This window comes from Sinocyclocheilus rhinocerous, unplaced genomic scaffold, assembly GCF_001515625.1.
Source record: "Sinocyclocheilus rhinocerous isolate Xijiao unplaced genomic scaffold, SAMN03320098_v1.1 scaffold711, whole genome shotgun sequence".
Taxonomy (NCBI): Eukaryota; Metazoa; Chordata; class Actinopteri; order Cypriniformes; family Cyprinidae; genus Sinocyclocheilus; species Sinocyclocheilus rhinocerous.
This window is the reverse complement of record NW_015641018.1, coordinates 111479-135655: the sequence shown is the minus strand read 5'-3', so window position 1 is coordinate 135655 and position 24177 is coordinate 111479. Positions and strand designations below refer to the sequence as shown.

General features: G+C 36.4%; 1 protein-coding gene across 1 annotated transcript; it reads right to left on the bottom strand.

The window, feature by feature from the left end:
- Positions 1-364: 364 nt before the first annotated feature.
- LOC107753886 (protein FAM19A4-like) lies at positions 365-23199 on the bottom strand. The gene is made up of 5 exons (XM_016570153.1): positions 23111-23199; positions 22884-22998; positions 12559-12714; positions 3372-3496; positions 365-441 (listed from the first exon to the last, which is right to left on the bottom strand). Exons 2-5 carry the CDS (start codon positions 22996-22998, stop codon positions 430-432), a joined length of 408 nt encoding a protein of 135 aa, XP_016425639.1. The 5' UTR covers positions 23111-23199; the 3' UTR covers positions 365-429.
- Positions 23200-24177: the final 978 nt, after the last annotated feature.

Below are 24177 nucleotides of genomic sequence, written 5' to 3'. Positions count from 1 at the left end.
TCTCATCATCATCAACCTGACTAACACACACTTACACACAGACACACAAGCTCCAAGACAGGCCTGAACTGTCCACAGTTTGTCCTACAAGTCCCACGTCCTACTATCTGTCTCACACATGCACACACATACACACAAGAGAGCCGGTGGAAATCCAAAAAGTCACTTTCAGCTGACAAATGCAGTCTCTCACAGAAGCACCTGTGTGTCCAGCATCTTCAGTCGAACCTCGGATTTATACAGAGATTCTTGTCCATCCTCATATCTTCTGTCGAAGCAAGGTAGCCATCTATAGTCTACAGTGAGTTTGTCCATCTTTCACATGTATGGAATCCTCTGTAATGTCAGTGTCTTAAACAAGAGGGTCTTCTTTTCCATTAGGGGTTGGTAAGGAGTCTTGAGCCTCTTGGTACGGCAGCCATGTTCTTGCTATCGAGTGACCTATGAATAAAAAGGGAGGTAGGATTAACATATTAGAAAAAATCACTAGAATTGCAAGCAGTGTGCATCGAGATGTTTAATCAATATTTGTCTTTTGCGGTAATATACCTTAACTTTCTTAATATATATTTATTTTTTATATATATTTATATTTATTATATATTTATTTATTTTATTATTTTTTTTCAGAGAATGTGTCATGTTTTAATAATTGTCCTTATATGTTATGGTAATACATTTACTATATAAGAAAATTATATAGTATATTATATTGTTGTATTATATATAAATAATTACATTATTATTTTATATAATTATATATAAAAATATTTTTGTTGCATGTAAATCTCAGAGAGAGAAAAGTGTGAAGTGTGCATACTTGTTTTAAGAGAATATATCTTGATTTAAGTTGATTAGTTTTTCTTGTTTTAAACATGAATCTCCTTATATTACATTTATGCTTAAAATAATTTTATGCTTAATAAACATGGTCACACTTTAGTTGGGGACCAATTCTCATTATTAACAACAACTTTTGCCTCAATAAACAACTAATTTGCTGCTTATTAATAGTAAGGTAGTTGTTAAGTTTAAGTATTGGGCAGGATTAAGTGATCTAAAATATGGTCATGCAGAATAAGGCATTAATATGTGCTTTATAAGTACTAATAAACAGCCAATATGCTAAATGTAACGCCCCTGTGTCCTTATTTGGTTGTTCCTGTCCTCATTATTAGTTAATTACCTTGATTGTGCTCACCTGTCTGCCCCTCGTTATCCACCCTATATTAGTTCCTGCTTCCTGTAGTCTAGTTGGTCGGTTATTGTGAATGTTACCCTGAGTGTGTGTCTCATCTACCCGTATCTGCCTTGTTGTCTCTACATTAAACATCCTTATTTGAATCCTTGTCGTCCTCGTCATCCTGCCTGCCTCCACACACCTTGACCGTGACACTAGTATTATGCACGGCTCATAAGTAACTAGTTAATAGTGAGAAATTATCCCTAAAATAATGTGCTACCATAAATACTTGTCAATGGGGCAAGAAAAAAATATATACAATTTTGTTCCTTGGTTAAATGTACAAAATTATTAAATTATTTAAACATTTAAGCACATTTCAAAACATTATTAACATTATTAAACAAATTCTATTATTTTAAAATGATTTTTTAAAATTATGTATAGCCTACTATTTTAGATAAATTCTACATATTTGAAGTGTGCACTCAGATGCTTTAGTGTTGGAAAGAGACATTAAGCTGTACGTCAGCTGTACAGCAGAAAGGCAGACAGTGGAGAAGGATAATAAAAACGTAAAGGACAGATATTAAGCGGATGGTACAGGAGGAGAATGTAAAGATATAAAAAAGCAGATGGAAAGAGACAGAGAGAGAACACAATATGTATCCTGGCTCATCGCCACAATCTCCTGTGACATGTGCGCTGAAGCCTGCTGGTTACTGTTCCATTTCCACTGCTATTAAATACAGAATTAATGCTCACTGGAGTAAGACACACCCTTCCGCCTCCCATCTGTGACTCACTGCAGCCCATTGGCTCCTGTGGTGGAAGAAGGCGGGGCTTAGCCCACTGACAGTCAACTCAACCAATAATGGACTCAATAAACAGAGTCATTAATCCTGAATGTAAACCCAGAGCCGTCATTCATTTCTCGTCTCTCCCTCTTACCAATTTAATTAGGACTCTTAATTTGAAAGCCTCAGCGGAGCTCATAGCCATAATGTATTTTAATGAACACAACAGATGTTCTGCTGTTACTTTATAACTCTGAGCAATTATTCTTATAGCAGTTGTGTTCTCACACACCGTTATTTCTTTAATACTTCACCTGTATGTCACAACTGCATGAAACAGCAGTTCACCGAACAAAAAGAAGCACATCTCATGTCTCAAAGTCTCATTTCTTATCTTTATTTTGATTTATGAGGTAAGCATTACCTCATTTAACTTTCTTTCCATACAGAAAGAAAGTTTTAAAAACCTAATCTCAGCAATCTTATCTGTTTTTAGCTTGAATACTGACATTTTGAGGCATTAAACCATAGGTTCAGATGAGCTGATGCACAAAACGTACATCTTTAATTGAAAATGAGTCAATTTTCCTGTTCGCTTTTATGCCTTTTTCAAGTCAAAGCTAGTATGGACCAACAATGTTGTCTTTGCATGTATGTCTAGGCTCGGCTTTTGAAAATTCTCCTTCGGACTTTGAAACTTTTCTCTGTACGACTGAAGTCCTTGGGGATTTATTCGCTGAGCCACAAAATCTGTGGAGTTACTCTGAAATGTTATATATCTTCAAGCTTTACTCATTCTTTAATAAGTCTCTTTTAGAAAGTTTGAGTGATGCGTCTGCCTATAACATACTGTAGGGATGTACTGTAGCACCAATAAAAAAATTTAAAAAAAGAACTGTGTCCCTGCAGTAATGTGCCCATAAAACAAGTTAACATTTGAAGAGGTGTGTTTAATTGTTTTACAAAACCCTATATATATGACAATTTTATCTCATAACATAGCCCTTCTTGTACTCTCAGGAGCTTCAGAGAACCATCTTATAAAAGTAAGGCCTCAACAAAACGTTGCTTTGAAGAATGGTTTGCCTGAGAAAAAGGCATTGGGAGAAGGGGTCCTCAAAGAAACGCACTTTGAGAATACTCCTGGGGAGTGTTTTGATGGCATATATAGTAGCTCTTAGAAAAGTCTGTTTAAAATGTACTTTTATGGCAACAAAAAGGTTCTCTTTCAATGGGCAGAAGCCTGTTTCTGTGCCAACCTGGCTCTCTTGGACTTAAATATAGCATGTGTCAGATTGCAACCAGGCGTTAATCAGCGTGGTCCTTATTTCCTTAAGAAGCAAATAAACCAGGTCAGCAAAATGCAACTCGCTTTTACTTGGCCCACTCACCTTGGTGGTTTTGACTTTGTTACCAGTGCTGCAGGACCAACCAGTCAGGTCTGGAAGAACTTTACACTCCTCGCCATCCAAACATGGGTGCATTTGGCACCACCACTTCTGCAGCACGATGGAAGCTGAAAAAGAGATGGAGAAAATGAAATATTAAACTACTCTCAACATTATTATCTCATTGAACATCACTTTTCTCAAATTTTCATCAAAAGTGACCATTTTAAAGCCTGTAATGATGAAAAATTGCAGGTGTAGGTTTGCCCTGCAATGGCAAGCAAAACAACTAAGATGACTAATACAGATCACATCACTTCCCAACTGGGAAACATAGAGGAAAATACATGAAAGATCAAGATTCCAAGAATTTCTGCTGAAGCACAGGCTGAATAAACAGTTGTTAACACCATACAAGAAGATAATAGTGTGAAAAAAAAGTCATTTTGATTTGTCATAACGCAGGAAGTGATGCTCCATTATCCACTCTGAATAGCGGTACATCGGAAACAGCTTCTCCATCATAACTGCATGAAAATCCCATGATGTCTTCTCAAATATATAATCACATCTGCTATTAAATGTTAAATATGAGTTGTATAACTGCTGAAAAACTAAGTAAGTGGTCCGGCTCTAAACGCACACCATTGGTTGAGTCAAAGTTACCACGTGAAATGTTTTTTAAAGCAACACTAACATTGTTCACAGGTTTCCCAAAATGGGCTTCATGAGAGCTGATGAAAAGCTTTTTAAAAAAAAAACTAAAATAAAAACAAAACACAAAGTAAATATCATATTTGTTTATCTGCATGTTGTGACTATTAACCAACATCAGAGAATCGTGAATATGCACATGTTTTTTTAAATTGTTAAAATATGAACTTAAATACATATAAATATTAAATAAACATAAATATTTTTGGTCAAAGGGGTCAAAATATTTTAGGTCAAATCTTTTGTTCAGATGACAAAAAACGTCCCCTTTTACATAGCTGTATTTTAACAGTGAAGGAATTACATATCACCTTTAGCATTAACATCTTTATCAAACCCAAATAGAAGTTTTTGCCAATACAATACATTTGAAAACACCCTCGCTACTCTGCTTTTCAAGTCCTCTGAGTAGTCCAAGCTCTCCCGTGTCACTTCCAAAGCCTAGTTCACTCCAAATCCAGTTCTGAGAAGCCGATCAATAGCCTGTTCAAATGAGGCTCATTGAGATGAGTGCGTCCATAAGAGAGCCGCTCTCAAGCCCATTGTCCTCAATAATAGAAGGAGAGAGGATATACACAGCGAAAATGAGCTTTACATGGAATTATGCAAAGGAACACGCGCAAGTCCTCTCAAGCATCGTGAGTGAACGCCTTAAAGGACATGAAAGCAGGGGTTCATACAGCATGTGTGTTTGTAGATTTGGAGAGTAGGACGGCTATAGTCAAATGAGGATGCTCGTAAATCAACAAAATAAGCAGTTGCAAAGGCAGTGACATACAGTAACTGCTGTGTGTGTGCCTTTCCATCTGTGTGAAGCCCACAGTCTGATTGCAGTGGTTCAGAGAATCAGTGGGTGCATAATTAGCATTAATATGGGCATTATTAGGTATAATTATAATAATAATAAAAATTTGTTACATTTATATAGCGCTTTTCTAGGCACTCAAAGTTTTCATTATTGTCGAGAGCTCTCCATCATTTGTCTACGTGAGTGTGTCGTGAAACTAAACAAACATACACAACAATATGAGTGTATTCTTTGAGTTAGCATCCAATAACAACTGCTGTAAAGATAAATATTGGTCATGGGCGTCCGCTTATAGTGGAGAGCTCACAGTCATGACTCAAATTCACATTAAACACCCATTATTATTAGACAAAATCATCAAAAGAAATATTTTTCTTTAATTCACAGGATGGATATATATATATATATATATATACGTATATATATATATATATATATATTAGCAGAACAATAAATCAACATGTAGTCCCAAAATACCAAGTCCTACAGTATACACTGTTCAGATTTTAAAGGAAATTAATAAAAGTAACCCTTAAATTGGTCAAAGGTGACAGAAAAATATTTATAATGTTACAAAGGATTTCTATTTCAAATAAACACTGTTCTTTTGAACTTTCTATTCATCACAGAATAAAAAAGCATCATGGTTGCCACAAAAAGATTCAGCAGCACAGCTATTTCCAACATTGATTATAACAAGAACATTTTCTCGCGCAGCAAATCAGCAAATTAAAATGATTTTTGAAGGATCATGTGACACTGAAGACTGGAGTAATGTCATGATGCTGAAAATTCAGCTTTCGCTATCACAGGAATAAATTACATTTTACAATTAGGGTTAAGAACCTCAAACTGACCAATTGTTAAAAAAGAAAATAATCTTTTTATAGTACATGTCAGAGCAGGTGTTTTAGACTGAGGGTTTGAAACTTCCCCAAAGAAAAAGGCCAGCTGAGCTACTAAAGCTTTTCAGGAGTTAAATGGCTTTAGGTTTGCAGTTGTGGACAACTTTGTCTGAACCCTTTTTTCAGCTTTTCCACACCAAATCTCTCACTCCACTATTTAGGCATTTAACTGGATAGAGTTTGGCCAAAGCCCACATACTTGGAAGGTTTTTTATCGCTTTTAGTGCTGAAGTGGCAGGGACAACTGCGAGACACTGGTGGTCTTTCTATTTTTAGTCATGAAAAGCCCTATCTGAGGATATGAAGGCACTAATTTAAGCTTTGATTTCCTGTATGGCGCCTTGTTGGATTTAGACAGTGTCATTGCTACAGATGTGACAGACTATCCAGGATACAGAAATATTTTTGCTACCCCCATTTCAGAGGTGTGAACAGGCTGTGTTTGAAATGTGTCTGACATCATGTGGTGGCTGAGGAAACTGCAGGAAAAGACGCCGGCGAGTAACGTTGCATGGAAAGAGAGAGAGGGGAGGACAGATTGGAAAAAACTGGTGAGAGGGAAAAGCAAAAAGCAAGATGGGATGGGAACAGCATGTCAGACATCTTGAGAAAGTGTCTCACTGTCTGTCTCTTCTTGTTTGCGTTTGCAGTTGTTGGCACTGGGGTTCGTGGCATGTTGTGGGCCTGGTGGGGAAACCCAGCATGTGGTAATCATAAGTATTCTAAATCATGCAGACTTTCTCTCTCAAACACACAAACATTGCCACTATTGTCAATATGACGCCTATGTCATAATGTGAGGTAACAGGAAAAACAATCAGCATTTCAACTTGTGTGCTTGAAAACTTAAGATTTGCATATTTAAGAAGTTTCATATGTTTACATTAGTCACATATAAGCCATTTGTAAACTGATTTGAACATCAAACATTCATCTGTTTATTTCAACATCCCAACACAGCAACACTGACTCAACCAACGCTGTGCATTTGGGACGGGACAATCTGTTTGTCCGACCAATGGCAGAGGGGAGAGTGTTTGAGAAACCTGTTCGAAAACCATCATCAAAGAGCATATTTTTTGTAAGCTAATGCAAAATTTCACATCACCTTGGTTCCCCTAGACAAAATCCCCAGTAGGATTTTTCCAATGGCTTTTAGATTATAGCAAAAAATAAAGCTCTGTGACAAACAGTTAATTATTTAGCTTACATTGATAATCTCCTATATGAACAAAACAACTTTTAGAAAATTTGAAGCCTAAATACAGTCGTCAGAAGCTAAATATAGGCTATAAACAAACTACACCGCAGCAACATTTCTTCAGCATCACCATCAGTAAGCTTCCAACAGCTCTTTCAGTCTTTAAAAACATTTCCTCATAAAGTTTGAGTATGAATAGTTTGCAAGAGTGTGATATAACACAAGGTTGAAAAAGTGGACTAGTGAGTACATGAGTTTACCTAGATTGGACAAATGGAACCAGAAGTGCTAAAATGCTAACTCATGCTAAAAATGCTAACAAAAACACATCATCCCTGCAGCACTGTTGCAATTCCACTTGTTGACACTCGCAGCACAGAAATTACACAATACAAAATTATGTTTTTAGGTAATCAGAATTCAGCACATTTTGATGATTGAATCAAGCTTAGAAAGTTATAACAAATTCCTACACAGGATGGGAGTACACAAAAAAGTTCACAAATACTTGCACAACACAAACATGTGTATTTTGCCATACCTCAGATTAATGGGGGTGGTAAACAATAATGTATATCTGTACATGTATATGCATATGGGTGTGCATCCCAGCTAACACACCTCACATTGTTGTTTATGCGCCAGAGACTCAAAACCCCCTAGTATCAATCCAAATCCATTTATACCCGTCTATTAGATTACCCAGCACTCCGTCTCAGCAGCACAAAGCTTGAAATGACCTAATTTACAACACTATCATCTTAGCTACAGATTCTGCCTTTGACACACATTAATGCAGTGTATTAATTCAGTATCACTCTCCGCAGGCTAACAGCACATTTGTCTCCTTAAGGATATGCCCGAAGAGCAGCGCAGGAAACACACCTGACCCCACCGACCTATTTATTAAACAGCAGGCATTCCAGCTCACGAATCCGACACATCACTCGCTGTGCGTTAAGAAATCACAGTGGGTTTTCTCCACATCTGCCACTGCATAAATGTAACCTCAGCCTTACGTTGGCATAAGATAGAATAAGGTACAGGCTGGTTGTAAATGGCATAAAATACAGTATGTTATTCTCGGTTGCATGTTTCTAATCTAATTCAACACTGGTGAGACTATAATCTCTGTTTAAACAAGTGTTTATACAAGGACTCAGCAACAACAGATGGAATCAATGCAGAAAATTAAGCCAAAGTACCAAAAAACTGAAAGTAATTATGTTAGAGCAGATTTTATTGCCTGAATTCATAAAAAGCTACTAACTCAAATTACATTTGCTGACCAAACTGGTTGAATAATCAGTGCACTAAGCTTGTTTGTCACATTTTACAGGTGATCTAGGAATTGGTCATTTGCTTGCCTGAAACCAAATGCATAAAAAATGACTGTTTATTATAAACATTAAGACTATAAGCTGATTGATAGACTTCAACAAATGTAACATTGAGAAATAAGATGATTTCTAACGGCAATCTGGATGCAAATTGATCCAAATCCCTGCAATCTATATATATACTGGAAATATAATCATTTGGACTGTGTGTTTGAAAAATTCTAACAAGTGTAAAACTGGAAAATAATAATAATTTTAAAAAATCTAACTGTAATCTGAATTAAAAACATCTTCTAGAACCTGCAATCAAATATATTTTTTTATTCATTTATTCATTCTTTTAATACATTTTCAAAGTAAGTTAATTTAAACAGACCCTATATGACCATCCCTGGCAATCAATTTTTATAGCTGTGCTAATCTCATGTCGTTCATATCACTCTATTATTTTAAAAAGGAATATGTCTTTTTTTTCTGTAAAATAAGTAGAATAATGTACAGCTAGTCTGGCGTGACTGCAAAATAAACCCAGGCTTAATCATGGCTCTTCCTGTGGACAAATGTCTAGATTAACTAGATGCTGGATTTATTAGACAGGGCCTTGAAGTTCCTGTATGTGTGGCTGAGCGCTGATACCCAAATCACAGATGGCAGAGGCTCAGAGGGGGCTTGCCTCAAGCCCCAAAGCAGAGCAGAAATCCTGGGCACACCGGGCAGAAAGAGAGGCCCTCATGCAGAGTGAAGCAGATCTCCCCACAGAGCGCCAAAGGGAATCTCTCTCCACCTTCCCTTCGCTTCTTCTAATGAGATTTTAATGGGCAGGTCGGTAGAGGCCTTCAGAGACTCAAGAGCTCACAGAGGAGTGACTAGAGATACAGTCCCAGCCACAACAGAGTAACAAAGGACCTCTACATCAGACAGCAGAGATATTTAATCCCTTATGTATTACATTCTCATTGAATGAGATTTAAAGTCCAAGTTCTCAGTGCATCATTGTTTAAATTCTGATCCTAGTTGATTTGCCATAAGAAGGTATATCTCAACTCTCATCCTCTGAAGGTTTCAATGAAGTTTCTTTCAGCTCTTTCTAAGGCTCCTCTGTGGCTCTCACTGATGTTTTAATGATATATGAATGGGTAAAGTGCCCTCTAATGGCCATACAGAGGAACAACACAATACAAATATCTAATACAGCAATCATATAAAAATAAATATGGTCACACTTTATTTTAAGGTCCAATTCTAGATATTAAGTTAGTTGTTAAGTTTAGGTATTGGGTAGGATTAGGGATGTAGAATATGTTCATGCAGAATATTTGCTTTATAAGCACTAATAAAAAGCCAATATGTTAATAATAGGCATGAATAGTGAGAATTGGTCCCTATACTAGTGTTACCATTAATATAATAAGCAATCAAATCTTTAAGTTACCACAGCAGTAATATACCACAGGAAAATCACAATTACTCCCATCACACTTTTGTTTCTAAACACTATTTAAAAAATAAGATTAAATGCATTTCTCAGTATCTGCTGCTAAAAGGTGAACTACATGGAGTACAAAGTGACGTTTGAGATTTTTATGTTTGCATGTTTACATGATCCTTCAGAAATCATTCTATTATGCTGATTTGCTTCTCAAGAAACATTCATCATTTTTAGCAATGTTGAAACAGTTGTGCTGCATGATATTTTTGTCAAAACCTTAATACATTTATTAATTTTTGCTTTAAATACATGGAACCTTTAGTACAGAACTGATGCCATATAATTGTGACGTAAAGTATTTTCTCATGCTACACCACTATTTTTTGGAAAAAATAGCTTCTTTCTAGAAAAAGCAACACAGTTTCTAAGCTACTGAAAAATGTAGTTAGTCATGTCACTACTTCTAGTTAGCTACTCTCCAACTCTGCGCTGAGTATTAGATATTTATGAAGCTTCAGGAATCAGAAGTGGAGAATATGTTCCTATGTGACCTCTCTCCAGAGGGCTGTGTGGTCCTGAGGGAGAAAGTGAGACTGATGGCCTGTGGGATCTAGAGATCCAGCGATGTTGATAGAGGAAATGACCCTCACCACTCTCTCCTTCACTGCACAAAAACACAGGTCAATCATACTGACTCTGTCTTACATCAACACAAAGCTAACATGGCCTCTGATGTGAGTTCACACACGGCCTCTCCAACTCTCTTTCTGCCCTTCTGTGTATACCAATAGTTTTAAAAGAAAAAGAAAAAGAAACTGCATAATACTGCACCCATGCACATAAATGCATAAAATATGCAATATTCTAAAAAGTGATAATAAATATTCTAAAAACTGATCAAAAGTGACAGCAAAGACTTTCAGTAAAAACTTTTACATTGTTACAAAACATTTCTACTTCAAATAAATGCTATTCTTTTGGACTTTCAATTAACCAAAAACCCTGGAAAAAAAACAGCATCACAGTTTTCACAAAAATATTAAGCAGCACAACTGTTTTCAACCTTAATAATAATGATAAATATTTCTTGAGCAGCAAATCAGCATATTAAAATTATCTCTGAAGGATGATGTGACACTGAAGACAGGAGTAATGGAAAAGCTAAAAATGCAGCTTTTCCATAATAGGAATCATTACATTTTTTAAATATATTAAAATAGAAACATGTAATATATCAATTATATATAATACATAATTTTATTAATATTTTACTTGTCTTGTTATTTAGGCAAATAATTAAAGTATTAGGTACAGTATATACAAATATCAGATGAATTTATCCCTATGCTTGTGTATTTTATCCTTTTCGTAGTTTTTGGTTGTCTTTCTCTCGGTTACATCAGATTCCTTGTGTCTCCATAATACAGTCCTGCAGCCTCACATCTGTGGAAAATACAAAATGTGCATAGGACCCATTTTTGTCATTACATGAACTATAGTCAAAGAGAGCCATGAAAGTCTTAACATGGAATACCTCCCCTGGTGCAGCCCTCCCTACTTTCTATTGGGGTATTTTGTCTCGGGTGTCAAAGAAGACAAAGAAGAAAAATGGCTGCCAGCATTCCCCCTCTTGCCTTCATAACTAAAGTGCGTACAGTATGACCGAAGGGACACATTTAAACCTCCTTCATCACCCAAACGACACTCTCTTGTCCTAAACCTTTAGGTAATACAGAAGAGATGAAGCGGAGGACAATATAGACAGTGTAGTCACATTTATCAAAGGGATAATGGCTTTGATATCAAAACACACCTAATATTTAGCTAAATCAGAGACTTTTCCCAATGAAACCCATTCACAATTTGCCACAAGAGACAGGTTAACATCAGGTATAAACGGTAACGTGTCTGTGCTGATCATACATGAATGGATCACACAAGATGAACAGTGAAGTGACGTGTGGCCAAGTATGGTGTCCCATACTCGGAATTTAACCCAACCAAGAACACACACAGCAGTGAACACACACACACCGAGAACACACACCCGGAGCAGTGGGCAGCCCGGGGAACAGTTTGGGGTTCGGTGCCTTGCTCAAGGGTCTCACCTCAGTCGTGGTATTGAAGGTGGAGAGAGCACTGGTTATTTACTCCCCCCACCTACAATTCCTGCCAGACCTGAGACTCGAACCCACGACCTTCGGTTTACAAGTCCAACTCTCTATCCATTAGGCCACGACTGCCCTTAAAGCTCCCTCTGTCCCTGGGTGGGCTGATAATACCAGGTGGATAATACCAGGGTAAATTGGGCCATTTTAATGTCCTCATACTATACTACACTACTGTCGATGCGCTTTTTATTTTGTACATCCTCATAATATTTTTAACCCAGGCTCATTCGAAATATATGACTCTGCCTACATTTTCTGCAAGAACCGCTCATGTTTCATGGGACTCGTACCCGAGCGCTTCACATCACAGTGCTGTACCAGGTGAGCTACTGAGCAAGCTTACTATGTTAGAAAATCCATACATATGGAATGGATTATGTGATTCAGACATTAAAATTTATTAGTTAACAAATCGTGTATTATAGTAAACATGTTTTGAGGTTGTAACATAGTATTTTTTAAAGGAATTGCTTTAACATTTGCCTTTATTCATTGATAATCTGCCCCTGTAGTCATAATTTGGTTTTACTGTTCATTTCACCTAGAAAATGCACTGAAATGTATGCATATAGCTATGTTTTTGCCAATAAAGGGGAATTAGCAACACATGAAAAGCACTTACCCTCCACACAAGAAGGCTGTGTACGTGTCGTACCGGCCACCTGACCAGGGAAGCAGGAGCACTTGACGGTTTGTGAACGTTCCTCTATCTTGTTCTTATTGCAGCACCGGTGGATGGCCACCACCTCACAGGTTCCCTGCTTCACCTGGTACGAAGCTGCGGAAATATAAAAAAAAAAATAGAGATAGGCCTACTTCATTTCCCTATGAAGCAGGTCATAAAAATATGCACAAAAAAAAGCTAATGTTTTGCTCAGACAAATATCAACACATGCAGCTCTTCTCTTCCCCAGCTAGAGAAATTGCAACATTATGCAAAGTCTGTTCTTTCAGTTAGCAGAGCAAGACAGCAAGAGATCAAGCGAGGAAATGTCAACTTTATTTGTGTATAGATGTAAATAAATAAAGTTATGTAAAGGTTTGCTCATGGATTTAACCCTAACATTTAATAATAATAACCCACCCAATATAAGAAATAACATCTATATTTAATGAGAGTAGCAGAATCTAACAAGCAGCTTAAGGGCTGCCAGGTCCAAGTCTTCACTCTTTTTCTTTCCCACTTCCCATAGCAGGACATACATAATGAACACAGAGCTCTGTTTTTCTGTTCAGAGTGTAAATAAATCGCTTGAGCATTGAATTTTTTTTGTTTGTTTTCAGCCAGTCTAACATGAGTGCTCAATTACAACCAAGATTTGTCTCCAAGAAACTCAGGCTCCTCTATACAGTGAGGTGTGTGAGTATCGGCTAATGCCTCAATGTAGATGCAATGTGGTAATATTATGACATATTAGAGCTGTTATAACAGGTGGCTGAGGAAAATAACATATCCAAATGATTTAAATCACAATGTGGATGAAGTTATCAAATACCATTAGCATTCCTTAAATGCAAAAGTAACTAGTCAGTCTGTTTTTACTGATAAATTTATAGGTGGCATAACCATCTGTCCTGCTGTCATGAGAGAGAACAAGCAGGTGACATGGATTTGAGGTGAACATTTAGCTTTCTTCTCTTGGGACATTACTAGCCAACTTTCATTACAAGACGGAATTTGGGGCCATTCACACAGAAAGCATTTTTGTGTTTGAAAACATGAGACACAGGTCTAGAATATTTTTTTAAGTTGGACTTTATTGTAACTTGAGTTTTTATAAAGCTAGACTAACACATATTTACATAGAAAAACAAAGGAAAAACAGCACAGTGGAACACAAACAACCCCTAAGGTCAGTCTGAAATGTGTCTGATATTTAAGAAAAGGAATGGAATGACCAGCAATGTCTAAAAATACATTAAACACATATTCCAGTGACACATACCATATCTTTAATACACAACTGTAAGAAATGCAAAAGGTCATACTATATATTGCCTACTACAAGTTCCCACTTACAAGTTCAGAAGTGCTTTATGAGATGTGATATGCTGGAACACTGCTGAAACACTGCTGAAACACTGCTGGAAGTGTTTTAGGCTGCCTTTACTGACAAAGCTTTTTAGTGCTAATGCAAAATAAAGTATGTGAGGATTTTTTAACAGAGACACACCCACATAAATTTTATATGAAAAAGTGTCTGTGATACAGTATGTGATTTTGTATATGAAGCATTACAATGAGACTATTGTTAACTAAAAAAAAAGATGAAAAACTTAAAATGTAAAAAAAACTTCAAAAAAGAAAACTAGTGATGATGCCTTGGCAACTTACTGGAATATGGTTTAAGTTGAATGAAGTATGAAGAATGTGACCATTTTTTAATGTATTGTGTAATTCTCATGTTGCAACAGAGAATTATGGGAAGTGTAGTTATGAGAAGTAGCCAAAAATTGGCTTAAATGGGTATTATATGCAGCATTTGATTTCTGTACTTTTTAAATCAGATTATCATAAATCATAAAATGCATAAACATTTTAGTCAGAATGCAAATAACAAATTATTATGATCAGCAACAATTGCTGAGCAATTCTGACATGATTCTATAATTGATGTGTAAATATGATAACTTTTCATTGTAGTTCTTGCATTAAAGTTAATAGTTCAATCTTGACTGATAAAAAAAAATTCGTATTCTTTTAAATGTAGCCTACACTTTTATTTTTTGTTCTGAACATAAGCTGGACATGGTGGGTCTGCACACAAACACACACACAGAGCAACATGATGGTTTCCATTTCATCAGGCCGTGAACTCGCTCTCCCGCTATGATGTAGAGTTTGTTTGACAGCTTCCTCCTGGGAAAGGTGATGCTCCTCAGCTTAGAGAGGTCTCATTCTTTCTACTCTTCCTTCTCTTTTCATTTCCTTCTGTACTCACCCCTCTACCTTCTTCCCCTGAGGCTCCACGTGTAGCCACATTACCCCATCACCCTGTCCTCTCTGCCCAACATGGACCCCGCCGACTGGGCTTTAATTAGAGAAAGCGTGTGGAGTCCAGGGGCCTTACAGGCTGGATGGCCATGTGCGTGCCGCTCAAGAGCTCGATGCGCTCCGTCTCTGTCAGCCCGACATCACCGGATAAACAACAGGTAAGGACAGATCTCTAACTGTGACTATGACTGACACCACGGGGCCTCGCGTCGGATCCTGCACGGATATCGCAGAGATAATGAATGATGGATGGTGCGCTTCTGTATTCCGGAGATGAGGGGATGGGGGATCTTTTTGGAACGAGCTGAAAAAGTGTCTGTGATGTCTGATTTTGTATCTGAAGCATTACAGTATTGTTATTTTTAACTACAACTATTTTTGATGATTGAAAAAAGTTAAATATAAATACTAGCTGAAACAACAAAAATGAACATTTGAATTTGAAATTTCTAAAAATATAAAAACAAAAACTATAAATTCAAAATATTAATAAAAGCTATAATCGTATATAAATAATACTAAAATAACACTGAAAAATACTGCAGAAATTATTCTTTATTTTGTTAAATTCTTAAAAATTAAGGTTCTTCAGTGGTTCTTTGCAGCATTTTTTCACTGTAGGGATGTTTGACTGTCATTCAGATCAGAGGTTTCTTTAAAGGTTACTTAAAGCTAAAGAGTTGAGGACCCAGATTTTACATTGGACATTGAATGGTGACCCACACAAAATGCTCTTTGACCAATGTGAACATCATCTATAGTCTGGCTCATACTTGCTTTTACTTTGCGCAACTTTGTTCTTGGTTTTCAAGCATGAGGGCATGTCCACTTCCATTAAATTAATTTGCACCAGAGTTTGACAGGATACAACATCTGATGGCAAAAGATGTGAAGTTTATCACTTTAACAGTGTTCTTGTATCACAAACAGTAGCATATGCAATGAAGCCAAAGTCATGGGTTCAACTCCCTGGGACTACATCAACTGATAAAATGTATATATGCTTTATGCTTTGAATGAAATGCAAGGTGCTTTGAATAAAAGTGTCTGCAAAACATAAACTTTCGTCTAAAAGTTAAATTTTTGTTTTAAAGAAATACTTTTATTTAGCAAGGATGCATTAAACCAACTAAAAGTGACAGTAAAGACATGTATAATGTTGCAAAAGAAAATATAAATGCTGTTTTGTTGTTGTTGTTTTAGTTTTTTTGTTTTTTACATAGTAAAAAAAGTATATAGTTCACAAAGTATCATAGTTTCCACAAAAATATTAAGCAGCACAACTGTTTTCAGCACTGATAATAAGAAATGTTTCTTGAGCAGCAAATCAGCATATTAAAATGATTTCTGACGGATCATGTGACACTAAATACTGGAGTAATGGCTGCTGACAATACAGCTTTGCCATCACAGGAATAAATGACATTTTAAAATGTTTTAAAATGCACAAAAGTTATTGCAAATTTTTATAATATTACACAATATTGCTGTTTTTACTGTAATTTAAATCAAATAAATGCAGCCTTGATGAGCATAACAGATGTTTCAACCCCAAACTGTTGAATGGTAGTGTACATATAAATAGATTATGCTATCCAGTTTTTCGCAAGCATTTCCACTGGATCTACTGCTTTAAAGCAGCTGCATATAAAACCACTAAAACTTTTTGGATTCTAACTGGAAATTATTTTAAGAATGTAGCTTTCCTGGAAGTGCAGCATATGTTCCAATTTGCACATGTGCATGTGTGTGTGTGGGTTCTGTGCGCCTTGTTAGTGTGCAGAGAAGCAAGAGGTTGGAGGCTCAGCGCTCAGGGGAAGACACCCCATCACCACCAAACCCCAAGAACAAAGGCCATACTGCCTTCTACCGGCATAATGGGGTCACGGGAAAAACCTAAGCACCAAGCCTTCACAGCCCACATCCTTCCTAAGTAGTTTGCTTGCTTCCAACGACACACTTACACACATCCTTTATATACTAACAGTCATTTACAGTTAAACTGATGAGCAATTCCCTGGATTTAACAACATACTGTGCAGAGACATCACAGGAAGAAGGTCTCACACTTCGCACTATCACTCATGTCTTACACCTTCCTCACACACAGGCAGGCATCACATCTTGGACACTCATCTGACACATCTCTGGCCCTGAGGACTACACAGAAACCGACAAACCACAAAAATGAGTTCTGCAAGGTTTCGATTGCTTGTAAACGTGGCATTATAAGCTAATAATGACTGAACAGGCATGGAAAATTTGTGGTGTATGAACAGCATAAATGCATCTGAATAAGCTTTTCTCTGTATCTGCCTCTTCTTACACACTTGGCAGCAGAAGTCATTTGTAAAATTCTCCGCCGCGCCATTAAGCACAGTGAGCAGACTCCGGGGATAATCGTGCATTTTTTGCGCGGCTTCTCCTCCAGGACCGCACCGCTGGAATTAACCGCTCGGCGTTCCACCATAGCATCTTGTTCTGGATTTTAAAGCGCTGTTATGATGGTCTCAGAGTAATAAATCTCAGATCAGCCTGAAATCAAATAAGATTTCAAGCATGGCTAACTGTCTCTATCCCTGTGGCGGACGCATCTGGGTGTCGAGGTAAACGCCATTACCTTGAGCTGATGGGGCAGCCAGGCGATTGATATATTCTGACAGTGCGAGGCGGGTGAGCCTTTGTGCGATTTATCAAGAAGCATGTCTTTCTGCTGTCAATAGCTGACTAGCGTGACAGCATCAAATGGGCAGGCATTTTGTGACTCGATTTGAGGGAACTTGGTTAATTGCGACGACAAAAATTATGCACTAAGACTAGGACTGTCAATGTAATGTAATAATAAGTGAGATTAATTATATAAAAAATGTTGCTAGAAATAACATAATAATCCTGCCCTCTCTGACTCATACGTAAAGTCTTTTACAGGGGTTTTTACAACTTTTATTGAAACCACATTAATGTTTATTCATGCATTTGACTGTTTTTTTCTAGCAAATTTTGATATGCATTTAATTATAATTAATTACCTCTAATTAATTTAATCAAACATTTTAATCGATTGACATCCTTAATTAACTGACATTAAGACTGGAACAGTGTAACTGTGACAAATAACAGGTCCCTCATTTACACATGGGTCTATGTCTAATAAAACTTACTCTGCATGACTTCTTGTCAGATAGTGACTAAGATGGAAAAAAGCTGAGAAGAATGCATTTACAAAGTCTGTCTCTGTGCGACAGTTTCGCTTGTAAAATTACAATTGTGTATAATTCCAAAATCATGACAGCATTTGCTGGACAAGATAATGACAATAGCAGAGCCGCTAATGTCTCAAGCACCTGCTAACATATGAGATACAGCCATCTAAAAGTCTTAAATAAAAAAACTTTTATTTTCCTTCTTTATGTATTTGATTAACAAATTATGTTATCAGTTAAAGTTCAAAGTATCTTATTTGCACAGTAATGTGACCAAAACTATTGATTTTTTCCTTATGCTTCTTTAATTTAACATTTTAAACATTTTTTATGTTCTTAAACATTCAGTTTATTTCCAGATGTTTGAATCCCAAATGATCAATGTGAGTTTGAGGTAATTTTTTTGTTTTTGAAAGTCTCTTATGCTCACAAAGGCTGCATTTATTTGATCAAAAACAGTAATATTGTGAAATATTATTACAATTTTAAAAAACTGTTTTTTATTTTAAAATATTTTAAAGAAAGATTTCTTCAGAAACCATTCTAATATGTTGATTTGCTGCTTACATTAATACACATATGTTGAAAATAGTTGTACTGCTTACTATTTTTGTATAAAACTTATAAAAAAAAATTCTCCAGGATTCTTTGATGAATAAAAAGTTTTTAAAAATTGCTATAGCACCTGCAGAAATGTTTTCTTTCTAGTCTCTTTATTGCACTGTTTTCCATCTGTCCATCCATACTTTTTTTTTTACTAATTTAAAATGAGGCATTCAGGATGTGAATTTCATAAAATAACACCACATGTGATGACTGGTTCAGTGTTCAAGAAAGAACCGTGCAATTACAGATGAACGTCTACGTCCATGACAGAATTAAATGTGCAAGGTGACATAAAATGAAACTAACAAGCTTTCAAACAAGAACACCCGTAACATACTGCCCGAACCCGGCTGACACACACCTCCATTACTCAGACCAGGTAATAGCTCTAGGTTAGCTGTTGTTTTTAATTGGATGTGTCAAATGTCATCACAGGCTTGAACAATGTTGCACGGACATTTGAACTTGTGTGTTTAATCTTTATGTCATGAGTGTAAGAACGGACAAAACTGACACAGACCAAAGCACAGCTCACATAACACAAATGAGGTCTCAGAGTGGGTGGCCTTTGGCTGCAGGTGACTCACTTTGACACACTGTACTATATGGAGGCTGAAGCGATGTGTCGAAAATGGCCACGAATGGTTCGTGTAGGCATGGAGAATGTGTGTATACTCATTAAATGCAATGCACATTGGGACTTTGTTGGCCTTCGGTGTTGGCTATATAAGGGCCTATTACAGCAGACAGGAACAAAGGCAGCCGCTCACACGCTATTGTCTCTATTTACCTGCAAGCATGGACAAGCACGGCAAGACACGCAAGACAAGAAAAAGTGGTTGTTAGTTATAGTGTCTGGTTTCAGTGTCAACCATCAGTCAATGGCCCTTGCCTCGTTTGGGTGAGATTCAGACCATCCATTCCCATTAGTGTCCATGTTTCCACAGGAGAACTTTACAAATGACCCATTACTGCTTCTCATTCAGACACATGAGGGCTTATTCCTGTACAGGCATTTATAGAGCTTCAGAGCCACCATGTGGCCACAAGTGACACTGCAATGAAGAACTGGCTTTTCTCAAGGTACAGGTAAGATGTGACAAAACCTGTTTATAAATTGGAAAATGTTATCATTAACATACGGTACTAATTGCGCTGCTGATATTTTGTGTAGTAATATAATAAGATAGTATAATTACAACATTAAGACACACACCTAAATATTTTAGATATAATATCATTTTTATCATTTTATGTATAATATCATTTCAAATCTTCAAATCTTTTCAGCTATTATTACTCCTGTCTTCAGTGTCACATGATGATTTGGTGCTCAAGAAACATTTCTTATTATTATCATCATAGTTGAAAACTGCTTAAAATTTAGCATATAATTTTTTTATACTGCATGTTTATTCTGTAATGGTTTGCTCTGTTTATTATTGGACTGCCTTTAAGCAGCTTTTATTGAAGGATGCTTCCTTTAAGAAAGAAAGAAAGAAAGACGGAGCAACACCGTCAAAAAATATAGAAGCAACAGCAAAAAATATAGAAGCTTATTGCTACAACAAATAGTATGTACATGGACTGCAAAATAAAGTGATACCATTTTATGGGTATTTTTGAATTTCTTTAAAAATCCTCAACCCCAAACTTTTGAATGGTAGTGTATGATATAAACGTATATTTTATATTAAAATATCATATAATGTTATGCAATATATAAATATGGGAAATTACGCTTTGAATAGAGAATTCTTATATTGAATATAATAATATATAACATATCACTACTATAATATAGTAATTTTTTTTCAATGTTTTCATCCTTTTTAATTTTTTATTAATAGAGATTTTCATAAGCCTGTGGTCACCTGTGCAAACATAATAAAACATGCTTTATTCTCCAGTCCACTTCTCCAACATCTAAATCGCAGTCATTATTATTATTTTTGTTTGTTTTTTGGTAGTCAGGTCGGGTTCCAAACTATTGGGGTACAAATAGCCGCTTCGTGCAGCCAGTCGATGTAAAAAGTCACTCTGAAACTTTCCCCAACATAGACACTGCATGGCAAATAACAGAGCAGCGAATCAATGAAAAGTGTTGGCAATGCAATTTTCTGTTTTTGCCAAAAGTTCACCCTTTTGTTTTGTTCTCCTGAAAATTTGCAATTTCACAACAAACAACAAGTTTTTACCCAATTAGCAAGAATTTCCCTTGAAATTATAAGGATAAGGCTGAAACTGACATCCACTTTGGTGATAGGATATGAAATGTGAAAACTTTAGTGACCTTCACAACACATTGCTGCTTTAATTAGCAGCGAGCTGATTAAAAACACCTCCGTTAGAAAAGTAACCTCTTCTCCCCGTCAAAAATGAAAAGTAACATCATCAGTCAGACCAACTCGAGATGCTGGTGGCATTTCTGTGCCAGCAAAAAGGTCACCTTGCATTAGCAACAACTAAACAAAGAGAAGTCGTAATTAAAGAAAGTGTGATAATTAGCTGGAGCAACACTGACATTGGGGAAGGACTTTGCATAATATGAATGATTCAGCGAAAGAGCCGGAGTCTGACCTTTTGGCATGCTAAAATATTTATGTACTGCTGGTCACTTCGTCGCCATGAGGGGAGCTTTCATGAATTATGCAAATCAGAATTAGTTAGCTCGTGGGTGTCAATTAGTGTGGGGAAGTGGACATTATTTTAGTTACCCTCCCTCTTTTTTTCACAAAGACGGGTAGGTCTGTATCTGTGTGTGTGTGTGTGTGTGTGTGTGGCACGCAGAGGTGTGACGATTTTATTACCTGACCATTTAAGATCATACATATTAATACAGTCATTACTGAATTGTCGCTTTGCTTAAAACTCCTTACTGCGGAGGAATGAAGTCTAATGAAAAGAGTGACTTTGCTGCTGTCCATTTTAATATTACTGCAGGGCAGGAGCACTATCATATAAATATGATACGGATGCAAACGACCTGCATTTAATCTCCTGAACAGGACAGCACTGACAATAACGGTAATTGTGTGTTTATATTAGAGGTCAAGCCATGTTAAATGTCCTTTATGGGCTGCAAAAACAAACTGAATGTTGAAAGGTTTACCGACATCCTCTGTAGTTTACATTCACTGGGTGGACAGAATCTGAGGACTTTTTTTTTTTTTCTACACTAATTTTGCATAGAATTGGATTTAAACATGGTGAAATGTGTTAAAAAGAGATGAGAGTAATGTACTCTTATTGGTAGCTGAAAGCATCATTGAATATTAGGGTTGAATCTTCCTGGTTCAATAAAGGTTAAGCTTATTCACCAAGATTAGTGGCATGATTACTACAAAAAAAAATTTTTTTTAACAAACAAAAAAAGTATTAAAAGCAGAAATGTGAAGGTTATAATTTCAGGTTATAAAAAGTACTTAGAATTATTCATTTGTCAAAATGTATGTATTATTTGGGGTGTAAATTTGTTCTGATGTTTTTTATGGCTATATTACACTTTATCTATTATCATGGAAATCTTCCTTTAGCCCCCACAGGTGGTACAACATACGCATACAGTTTATTCACAACACATAGAAACACAATACATCCATAATAGAGAAAAAGAATGAGAAAAAAACTTTAATGTCAACAATTATTCAATTAACCGATCGACAATGGGACTAAATATTTTTCATTGCTCTATAACGCCTTTCTGAAGGCAATTTTTCAAATTCATTAAACAGAAAATGTGAAGAATCCTTTGCTATCATTGTTGCTCTCCTTGTGGCATTTCATCATGGCTACAAAGTTGAAAAATTGCACATAACATTATACAGATAACATTATGTTAAAGTGTGACTACACTATTTTAATTTTTAAAGACTGGCCCTATTCCCTTCCATTGTAAGTGCCCGGTGTAACCCAGATTTTTGCTCTTTTAAAGAAAAGGGAGAGGTGGAAATTAATTTTTGTGGTAATCAATATCTTGCCACAAATGCTGTTTGTTGAGCTTAACGTCTACCTGGAATATTTGTTTAATTAACAAACACACAAGAGGCAGGAGAAGAACTTATGAATGACAGTGTGAGAGTAAACCAGATGATCTGCTTTGTGTTACTCTCCTGTAATTAAGCCAACAGGGCTTTGACATACCTGTGTGTCCCCGCAGACTCCGTGTACCCGCAGAAACCAACTGGCACGAGCACATTACCAAGGTGACCAAGAGTACAACCTGCAACGGCCACACTGACTGCCCCCACAGCTTCATCTAGAGATAGACCAGGACAAAGAGAGAGAAAGAAGGCGAGGGAGAGGGTTGAAAAGTGTAAACATAAGTCACAGTCTGCCTCAAGGTTGTGAGGAGACGTCAACTGTGTTACCTTTCTGTCTTGTGTTCTCTGTTCACTCTCTTGCCTGTGAGCCGGCCATGTCTCCTTCTTTGTCCTCCTCTGTCTTCACTCGCTTCCTCAATCACCGTTCAGATCCTGAGGAGACAGAAGGAAGGAGGAGAGGGATGAAGTCAAATGAGGTAAAAAAATTAGTACATGTGCCTCTCTTATAGGCACTTTTGGTCTTCTGGGCATTCAGATTTGAAACTCCCTTAAAACACACTTTTCTCTCATATTCATTTACTTTGTCTACTAGCAGTGGATATACATGCATGACAAATGGACATTTTAAGGGTTTTCTCCCATATATATATATATATATATATATATATATGTATATACGCATAGATAGATAGATAGTACACTAACTTCTTATTGAACTTTATTAGTGTTAAGATTAAAATTAAAATTAATGAATACTAAAAAATTTCATGGAGGGCCGTTATAATTAGTGAAAAATTCATGTTAATTTAGTCATAAAATTTAAATTTAAATCAAAATGGTGTGACTGTTGTAATTTGTGAAAAATGTCTATGTTAAATTGATCAAAATGATAACTGAGGGGCAGTTATAATTTAACTAATGGAAAACTGATCTTAAAAAAATAGAAGAAAAAAAATCTAATTAAAATTAATGAGACACATTACAGTACAACTGAGAGACAGCAGTAATTTGTGTAATAATGTCATTTCCACAGAATATATATCGAAATGATTTCCCTCTTTTCCTCTCATAAAATGTAACAAGTATTTTTATGATGGAATTTAAAGGGGTGGTTCAGTGGTTTTTTTCTAGGCTTGATTGTGTTTATGGGGTGCAGTCTAACATGTGTTAATGCTTCGTTTTTAAAAAAACACATTATTTTTCACATAATTTACCTTTATTCCACACTGCTCTGTCCCTTCTCTGAGAAACGCGCTGATCAATTTCCTGTTTTTATGAGGCCCCTCCCTCAGAAATAGGCGATGGGCTCTGATTGGTTAGCTAGCCCAGTGTGTTGTGATTGGCTAAACCGCCTCTAGTGCGTGTCTAAACGTCCTGCCCCTCTCCTCAGCAGT

Excerpts from the sequence above, each read along its gene's own strand:
- LOC107753886 (XM_016570153.1), bottom strand. The coding sequence starts at position 22,998 with ATGAAGCTGTGGGGGCAGTCAGTGTGGCCGTTGCAGGTTGTACTCTTG. Across the intron at positions 12,715-22,883 it reads GAGTCTGCGGGGACACACAG|CTTCGTACCAGGTGAAGCAG; the intron begins GTATGTCAAAGC and ends ATATTTCCGCAG. Across the intron at positions 3,497-12,558 it reads ACAGCCTTCTTGTGTGGAGG|CTTCCATCGTGCTGCAGAAG; the intron begins GTAAGTGCTTTT and ends TCTCTTTTTCAG.